This window comes from Anopheles aquasalis, chromosome 2 (assembly GCF_943734665.1).
Source record: "Anopheles aquasalis chromosome 2, idAnoAquaMG_Q_19, whole genome shotgun sequence".
Lineage (NCBI taxonomy): Eukaryota > Metazoa > Arthropoda > Insecta > Diptera > Culicidae > Anopheles > Anopheles aquasalis.
Window position 1 is genome coordinate 19,967,501 of NC_064877.1, and position 10,000 is coordinate 19,977,500.

At 50.8% G+C, this 10,000-nt stretch overlaps 1 protein-coding gene across 4 annotated transcripts in view; it reads left to right on the top strand.

Moving 5' to 3' along the window:
* The window catches only part of LOC126570890 (uncharacterized), a 100,618-nt gene that overhangs the window by 84,488 nt on the left and 6,130 nt on the right, over positions 1-10,000 (top strand). For 2 of the 4 annotated variants that reach the window (XM_050228972.1, XM_050228971.1), the window contains 2 exons: positions 2,382-2,512; positions 2,676-2,920. In XM_050228972.1, coding sequence (XP_050084929.1) covers positions 2,382-2,512; positions 2,676-2,920 — 376 coding nt within the window. The remainder of the gene's footprint in view (positions 1-2,381; positions 2,513-2,675; positions 2,921-10,000) is intronic. The other 2 variants (XM_050228974.1, XM_050228973.1) reach the window with 1 other exon arrangement.

The following is a 10,000-nucleotide window of genomic DNA, read 5'->3' on the forward strand; positions in this document are numbered from 1 at the left end:
CCATTATTTTTATGACAGTGTGGCTGTTTTCACCTTCATACAAGCGATAACAACGCCACGGCACGTTAGGGCACGTCCCACAATGTTCCGAAACCGCCCGCGGTGCGGTGGAGCTGCCGTGGACCAAGCCCTGGCACTGGCTCTGAGGTTGTCTGTTCGTGGCAGCCTGGTCCAGCCGTTGGTGTCCTATGGCGCGAAGCAAAAGCTTCTTCTCCGACTATTGTGCCCTTCGGACAACGAAATCCCGTAACGAAACGCTTGTGTGGACTCGGAGTTCCGCCGTGGCTAGATTGGCTACCCTGCGCTCGAGTACTTTCACTGTTCTCTCGCTCTCCCGCTCTCTCCGGCTGCACCTTAAGTACTAGCATCGCTGTATCGCTAGCCAACCATTCAGTAATCAGTGGCGAACAATCTCTCTACAATGTGACGCACCAGCGCCAACAACCTTACCACAACCGTGTCGAACACGAGCTCGAACTTGAACTGGTCCCAGATCAAAGCACCAACTGCGATGCCAGCTACTAAGCGGATAAAACACCGGGACACCCGGTTGCGTCCCAGAAATGGCACGTGTCCGGTACACGGTACACTGGGTCTATCCCGCGGTGCCGCGCGTCTGTTTTGGTTGTCTGCTACACATTAGCAGCATTAGATCATCGACGACCGACCGAGTGCTCTCGTGCTCGGTTGCTGGTATGTCCTCATCATTGGCGGGGCGGGGGGTACCAGCATCCAACTATCTGTTACTGACCACACACAGAGACACCACCATGGGTCCGGTGTCGTCGCCAACCTTATCAACGGCTGACCAGAACAGCAGCACTGGCCACTGGGCATCTCCTGCTGGGCCACCGTTTTTGCATTTCCAATGCTCCACTGCGGTATGCAAACAGACATCGAGGGCTGCCACTGCCATATTGTTGTCCTGTTGTGCACGGTGCTTTTGGCATTCGAATACGATGCTCGGATTAAATGCCTCGCCTTGTTGTCCAACGCAGAAGCTAATCATGCTGGACCTCCTCCGAAAGGAGTGTCAAACTCAGACTTTCTGTGGAAAACTCTGGCAAAAACTTCGTCTAAACAAATTGCAAGCCGAAAGAAGCTCTCGGTGACGTACGTGCAGCGAGATGGAATTGTTGGTCAGGCCTTCCAGGTTGTATCTTTTGGAATCCGTATAAAGCCAGTCCAAGATCTATTGAAATGACTCAGAAACAATTGATCAACTGGTTCGGTCTGCACACTCCATTGCAGCAGTGTTCCTAATGCACCCCCCCTCCCCAAAGATAAACGGTGGAATCCCGAAAACCAAATCATTCACTACCGTTCCCGGGTACCTGCTTAAAAGAGCACGAACCCAGAATGTGCCATTATCAAATGGAAAAACACTTCAACCTCCACTTTTTGATCTATAATCTACTGGCTGGAAATCTGGAAATGGGTTTCACCAACCTGTCCAGACCCTGGGCCGTCCGATAATAAAGGTAAACTGGTGCCACGCCACCATGAGACGCCATGAAATATGCTCCCGCACCGAACCGGACCGGGGATGGTTGATATTTAATGATCATAAGGATTTTGCTTTTACCTCTAGCCATCCCGCCAGCCCCATCTGCCTGGTTGTGGTCGGTGTGATGAAGGTAACCGGTCGGTCGGTCGGTCGGTTGGTCGGCTGGTCGGTCAGCCGCACCAAGTGGTGCAAGATGGCCCGCTTTATTTATCGAGGCCATTTCTTTTTTCCTTTTGCTGCTGGTTATGTTACGTTACATACACAGAGATACTCTCTCGCCCTTCCCTGTTCCTTGCTGTCATCCTCTTGTTTAATTTAACTTTTGCTGTTTCCCGTTTCACCTACGAGCGGTCATTTATTGCCATCCGGTTAAGGGATCCCAACCGATTCCGGAAGGATTTTTTTTTGCGCTTCCGAGCCGGCGGTGATGGAGAAGGGCCAGAACGCAAATATTCCTCCGATCCTTCACCAGCAGGCTCCAACCACCAGGGGGTGGGGGGATGGGGGGCGGACGTTGGTGCTTTGGTTCACTTTTGCAATTTATCGTCCAGCAGCCGAACCACCGAAGCAAGTGTCACCCCCGGGTGGTGGAAGCTACCACCCTCTCCCCGAGGGAGCCATCGAGGTTGATTTGATGGAGGCTTGCTGGCAGGCTGGCATAGTGTTCCACTCCGTTTCGGAACACAAAATTTATCTCCAGCCGTCCGATCTGGGGCACGTTCGGTTCATCAAGCGGTCGAATATTGCAGCTGACCAACCCCTCCCACCAAGCCACATACTCTCTCCCAGCAAACTAACTTCATCCCTCCTCTTCTTCTTCTTCTTCTTCTTCTTCTTCTTCTTCTTTCATCACCCACCGCCCCATTCGTGGCAGGTTCGTGTCTCGGCTCGCATCAAGCGCAAACCGACGCGTTACGAGGTGTCGGTAGTAACGCGTGACGAGGTCGGTGCGTACAAGCCGTATCTCTGGGAGCAATCGGTGTTCGAGAAGGGACCGATGTTTCGGTAAGTACCACCCTCATCCCCTTAGGTACAGGCATTACAGGCACACACCGGGTATTAACCGTGCGGCGTACCACCACCGTATCACGCCAACCAACCTCGACTCGCTTTTCCCCCCATTTTTTTACCTTTTGCTTTCCCCCTCGGCGACGTGACCGTGGTGCAGGGAGTGGCTGCTGACCAAGATCGTGAACGGTGAGCGGGCCTCGTACTCGGCGCCCAAGTTTGCCCGCATGCAGGAGCGCACCCGGTCGCAGATGCTCGAGGACATCGTGGCCAATCTGGCCAACCACGCGGAAACCGGACAAATCCCCAAACCGTACCGAAGGGGTTCGTGGAGACCCATCGGTGAGGATCCTTGCATGTTACGAGTGACAGTTAGTTGCTGTATGCGACTCTATGTGCCGCATAGTATGTACTTGAAAGCTCTCTATCTCTCTCTCTCTCTATCGCCACTATCACTATCACCGCTACCACCACGTTCCACCTCGTACGCTCGCCCTGCCTGCTCTTTAAACGATCTCTTGCTGTCGTCACTGACACCAATGGTGCACACACATCCACACGCGCACACACACGCGCCACACATGCACAAGCTTATACAAATAACGGAGACAAACACGGTCGCAATCACAGGGCACGCACCAACCATCCATCACCATCCAGCAATGGCCGTACGCTCACGTCCCTCTCACGTCATTCACGTTACTGCTGCAGTTCAGCAACAAACGCGCTGGTTGTCATACACAGACACTTGCACACAAGCACAGATACACGCACATTCGAGATTGATTTCATTAGGATTAATTGGCTGGTTATTCGATTTTTTGTTTTTGTTTTTGGTTTTTCATCGAGCTAAACCACCAAGCTTTGTTTTCTGTTCTTTGATTCTGACAAACGAAACCCCTTCAAAGGATCTCTTGGATCACTTCCACGATAGAGCAATCGAAGACAATGGTATATTCGAAAACCGAAGAGCGATAAGTCTTACAGAAGTCCCTTTGATTGCCTTCTACTTCACTTGTTCCGGGGTTCCGGTTGTTGACAGAACCTGTTGATGATATCCCGAAGAAAGGGACAGAACATCAGGAACTAACGAAATACCGTTCTCGGCCTACGATTTGTTGAACTCGATTCTACCAACGGACCTGCACACGGCAAGCCTAACAACGTCCAGTCAATCGAAAAGCTCCATAACAATAGAGAACCATAACAATTGGACCCAATAGGCAACAATCGGTAACAAGATCTCTCGTGCTCTGTGCTCTGTGGTACGAACTATGCCACGATAGAAAGGAAAACATGAACCAGTTTTCATCAGCCCTGCTCAAACCCTTTCCCCGATTATTCCACTCCGAAACCGATCGATTGAGATCATAGACCGCGCCAAAAAGCAATAAACTTTACTAGTTTCTTACAACGAAACACCAGCTGGTGTGCTGGCCGGAACTTGCTCTGCCGTGAAACTTGGCACCGCGACACAGAAGCGCTCGCAGCGGTTAAGACTTTGAACGCGTGGCGCCTTCAACGAGCCAGGGGCCAGTTTCGGAACCAACCTTCGTGCTTTCGTGCGCGAAGGTAAAGGCTACGATTCGATTTTCCATTACCACTCCACTTCACTGTACCCGGGGCCGCGGCCCGGGATGGAAAGTGGAAAGTTTTATCTCGCTTCCTGTGTTGGCTTTTCGGGGACGTCTTGGGCACTGAAAGAGGCGACCGGCGACTGAACTGGAAAGGCACGTCGATCCTCGTGAAACGTGAAAGGCGCCAACTTTCTACCGAAGCGAACTCCCTTTTCCCTCCCCGAGCAACTCCCTTTTTCCAGCTGACCCTAGCTATCCCTAGCTATCTGTCTGTCCCTTCTATCGACGAAGCGTGAACGTGGTCCATGCTGACTACATGCTGACCACCTGCTTTCCTTTTCCCCTCACACTTCACGCTGTGACTTTACGGGCAATTAAATTAGGAAAATTATTAAGCTCCCCCGCTAAGTGAAACATAAAATGGCGCCGTTGGGGTGGGCGGGGGGACGGCGGTATAGGTAAGGCTACCGGAGAGCCGAACGATAGTCGAAAGGATGAAACTCGTTGGAGCGGCGCTCGGACAGCTCCGTTCCTCGGACAATGAGCGAGAGCGGCGCGCGAGGGGCGCTCTGTCGAACCATTAGTAATGTAAACAAAGTCGAGCCCCTTTCACCAATCACCCTCCACCCACCACTCTCCTGGCTCGTCTTTCACATAACCTTTCACCTTCACGCGAGCGAGAAGAGCACAGTGCGACGTCTCGCGGTGTGTGAATAGGTGTGAGTGGTGGCGGTGGTGCTTTTGAGCGCGGTTTTCACCTCGACCCCCGGCTCTAAGCTACCATGCTGCACCCTCGCACCGCACCGAATGGCCCGAGGATGACGTCTCCCGAGCTCCGCCACCCTCCATCCAGCACCACCCGGAAAGGCTACCCCTTTTTGTGTGTCTGTGACCGTATGGATGCGTGTCTTTGTGTGTATGTGTTCGCTAGTGGTCCGTTGTTTGGTGCTACTCGCGTGGCTTCATTTGCTGTAAGCAAAATTGTCTCGAGTTTCTAGAGCTGACCCCGTTGCCCACTCTCACCGCATGAACCTCTTTTCGCGTCGCTTATGTCGGGGATTGTTACCATGAAGGGTTGGGTATGTAACACACCGAGGTGCAAGGTGCTGTGGATAGCTACGAGCACCCCAGAGGACCGGCCATAGGGGTGGTGGTGATGGTCGCAACTCGATATCTTCCCCCGACGGGAGGGGTTAACGGAGTAGCAGACCGGGACCGGGGTTTGTCCTGAATGAAGCAAAACGCCACCGTTAGGATGGTTACCCTGGGACACGCAAGACTCGCGATGACAGTTTGCGCCAGAGAGAGAACGCGGGAGAGAGAGCTGCCCCGAGCGCACCCCCGACGCACCCTTTTGAATGGGTTGTTTGGGAACACCCGCACTTCCGGTTCGTCGCGTGCGCGCGCTACCGCCCTCTCTCCCGTTCTCTTACTCTCGCTTTGTCTCTCTTTCACCTACACTCTCCCCGCCCGTTTCCGGTCCGTGACCCACAAAAACCGGGCGCAAAGCTTGCCAAGGGCCTTCTATCTGTTAGGTTTCTCCATTTCCGTGTATGTGTAGGTGTGTGTCTGGTTCCTTTCATTGTGCTCCGTTTGGGCTACTTTGCTACCACCGGCCGTGTCTCTGCTCCTTCGCTATTGTTTCGCCCAGTTATCGCACCCAGTTGCGGCAGTAGCGAAAGGTTTCTCAATTTCGTGCCTGATTCACTTTTTTTTTGGCGCAAAATCAGGAGTCATGGTTACCGGGGCTTCCGTTTTTTGCGTTCTTTTTAGTACACACCCAGTTGTACTAAACTGGCAATTCATGCTCGACCAGCTCTGGAAGGCGGTGTCAAGGGCTGATAGTTTTGCTCCTGGTGGTGCTGCTGCTGCTGCTGTCGCTGTCAACGGTTAACAATGGAGACGCCTTGGGTGTAGGGTTGCTGCTGCTGCTGCTGCTGCCTGAAACTAGACCATCGCCGTTGCCGTAAGGATGTATCTGCCGTACGAGGATCACAGAGACCCTTCGCTTCATCCCTTCCTGAGCGTGCTCCGCTACAAACCGGTCCTTATCTTGTGCGGCCCGGTTGCTGCTACGGTTACCGTGTATCTATCGTGATCCTTTTGCGCCACGTTCTACGCCAGGACATCGTGGCCCCAAAATGGAAGGGTTTTGTATTTCGCGAGCACCGGCGTACACTGACAACCATTGTTGCTGGTGATTGTTTTCTACGTTTTTCTTCCAAGTTTTTGGGTGTTCAATTTCCTTTGCGCTGCCCTAAGCACCACCGGCATCGGTTTGCAGGTTTTGTAGGAGGCTTTTTTTGCTTTGGTTTGGTTTCTTCCCATCGCCTTCGCTTTGCTGCTCCATTGGATGTCGTTTGTCGTTTACTAGTTGCCTGTCGCGTTTCTTTTTCCGCTGTTTGTTCTTATATCTCAATGGAAGCTGGTAAATGGTGCTGATACTAGTGCCTGGGTCCTTTTTTTTTTGGACTGCCGGATGAAATGGTGTCCGCTTACAGTCGACAGTGCTTTTGGGATGAACGGTGCTTCACTAGCCTATCCATGGACCCGGTAGCCGGTAGAAGTGTCCTCTTGCGAGTAGTTTATCCGATCCGATTTGCTGCACGCTAAACATTACGACCAGTAGGATTCTCAATATCCTTTTGAAAGATGACAGATTCGACTGGCGTGGAGTAGTAATTTTTGTGCCACAGTCGTCGCCTGGAACGTCAAATTCCAATGGGCGTTAGTAATGTAAAAAGAATGCTTTACTAATAAAACACTATACATCTCGCACACTTGCTCTCCGTGCTGCTGTTGCTGTAAAGGATCACTAAAATAAATAATCTCTTTCTCTCCCTCCAATACACACTCTCCCAGCTCTCAAACTGATCTGTATTTGCATTACGGGGAGAAACATACCTACGCCACAATGCTGGTGCGCTCGGATATTTTTACCTAACCTTTACCGGCAAAGATTCGCTGCAAGGAGTTCGCCCCGAATTCAAGTCATTCCTTCTTCCCTGCAATCTGAGCTGTTAGCTAATGTTTTTCTACCCAGCTTTTTCGTCTTCCTTCGGTTGTTTGTTTGGTTTTTTGTTGCTAAATTCACTTCCGATTTGCATACATTCGAGTCCTCCACACCGAACCACCCTCCCGAGTAATGTGCACCACACAAGTTTACCTGCATTGCAAACTGGTGTTTTACTTTTAATTTAATGAAAATGGAAGGCGCAAACCATGTGGATGTGTGTTTGTTTCTTGTGGCCTGTGCTTCTGAGTAAAGGCACATGACAGAGCAATGCTGCAACGTTGACCTGACCACCTGGAGGACATAAAAATAGTTATTTTCTTTTCTCTTTCTCCCCCAATTTCCTAAATGGAAATGATGGTAAGCGCAAAGTCTGCCGCAAGTCACATGGTACCTTGCAGCCCAACCACTGGCTAGCTAGGCCACTTATCTCAATGATTGTGTAACTATGGTCCAGTAGAAACACATACCGGCAGAAGAGCACACCTGGCTACAAAAGTTGCAGAGATTTGCTCCAACGGAGACAGACACGACACACGAAGTGGTGCAAATGAAAATGAAAAAGAAGAAACTGGGGAAGGCATTGAAGTGTAATGATCGCTCAAGCAGAAGAAGCAGCTTCCCCATCGTAAGCATACGGTCAACTGGCAAACAGGAAGGAAAGAACAACAAGCCAATGGAAAACTTCGCTTCCAAGCACCTTGCAGAACTAAAGAAGTATCTCGAAAAAAGGGTAACGCTGCCATTACCATCGACCACTCCCGTATGAGGTCCCATGGGTACGTGAATCTGGCTTAGAAAGTTTGGCAATTTACTACATTGCTTCCACTGTCTTGTGGTCTTGGAATAGTCGTGACAGAAACTCGTGACTCACCGTCGGTTAGTCACTTCATTCTGGCCATGTGTGTTTAACTTACATTCATTACAATATAGTACTGTTGCTTCCCAATTATGTGATCCAAAGTAATGGACTCCCTGGCGCATGTTCCAGGTTCTAGCGCAAAGTTAATGTCGAGTTGCGACCGCAGGCATAAGTAGTGTTTCGAGCAACAATAGAACACGCTCCCAAAAGTTGGTGAAAGGTTGAAGACAACGGAGATATAAAGTCCGGGATTTCGGATTTTTGTTATTCCCTCCACAAACCACCCTCAGATAGAGAAGTTTCCCCTCAATCGTCTCCAATTCTGAGTAGGTAACACTCCAGAACATTATGAACCGGCGACGAACCGACGGACGCGTAGCAACGTGTTCTGTCCGGGTGTTTTTATTTTTTATGTTTCATTCCCTCCCTTCCATGGTCTCTAGAAGTGTTGACTTCTTCGCTTTCTGTTTTTTTAAAGGGAGGGAGTTGCATCATCTTTCCTAGCGCCACCACCGGATGAAACACCGGATACTCTTTAGTCTATAGTTCAGATTTCACTTCCGATCCTGCCCAGTTGGATGATGTTGGGGACTTCGCAAACCCAAGCGACATGAACGCCATAGCATCGAAAGCAAGCACGAGCATCGACCGCTCCACTAACGGTGCTGCTGGTGCTGCTGCCGCTGCTGCTTTATTTTATTTTATTTCATTTTATCTCATTTCATTTTATTTATTTAGCTTCTGGTTTTGTGGGAAGCGAGCGAGTTTTCGCTCGGTGTCTCGTTGGAGCGTCAGGACAGCGTTGGCCCAGACCACTACAGGGAGAGGGCTAATGCTTTGCAACGGAAACTCAAACGCTCACCCGGTGACGCCAGTCCGGAACATTTGGAAAGCAATGACCCCGGATGCTGGCACACGGACCCACTGCTCTTGGCGCTGGTGATGGTGATGCTGGCGGTGGTATCTCTAATGGAGATTAAATATTTATTAAAATTTATCATTAGCTTCGCCATTCGTTTCGTTACGCTTTTCCCCGGTTTCCGGTCAGCGCGACGGTTCTTGCTGCTGCCACTGTTGTTGTTGTTGTTGATGTTGTTGGGTAGGTCAACATGTAGTTCGAGCTACGAGGAATGTCCTGGTCGAGAGGGGTATGGCGGTTGGCGCTCACTGCCGACACGATAACGATGTGCTCAACGACGTCGTTTCCTGATCCGCCGACGCCGCCACAACGCAATCACAACCTGACCACGCTCATCGGTTCCACCGAGCCCTTCCTCCCTCACCCATGGAATCGCTAATTTGATAAAGTTCCAGATAAAATTGTGCATTCCTCACGGACCTCAGGTCTTGGGTGTAGGGTTTTTGGTCAACCGACATGTTCGGACACTTTCCTATCCTTTTTCGTCCGTGGCCGTACGATGTGTTCGTTTCTGTCCTGGGCTTCCTCTGTATGTGTGTTTGTATGTGTGAGCTGATCAAATTATCGACGTTCCAGCACTCAATCTATGGCTAGGGGCTGGGCTTATGTGGAAAATGACCAAAACGAGGCATTTGAAAGGGGAGTTCCACGAGAAAGAGGGACTGGATGAAGGCGCATAAGCGTAAAAGCTCGCTCTTCGATCCAGTTTCCGCTTCCGGGCACTTAAAAATAAGATATGTTGTGGGTAATGTTTGTTGTGCGCGAAAATAAAGGGGAAAGAGGACAATCTTTGAAACCCGGACCACTGATGGCCCTTTAATGCGGAGGAAAAATGAAACAGAAACCAGGACTCATCCTTGATCCCGTCGTCCCCGCAAGCCGACGATGAGTGTTGCTTTCAATTATTCAGTAGACTCTCTCCAGTACTCCCTTCATTCCTCCTATGCGACATCCGAGCCCAGAGCAGGGTTCTTGGAATGTACTGCGCCGAGCACTGGCTGATGATCTCCGAAACCGACCGGTGGCCCACCGGCACCACACCAGCCGAGCAGTCGGTTTGCTAAATTGATATAAACAGTCGACGCTTTTTGGCCTCATGATTCACTCCTCCCAA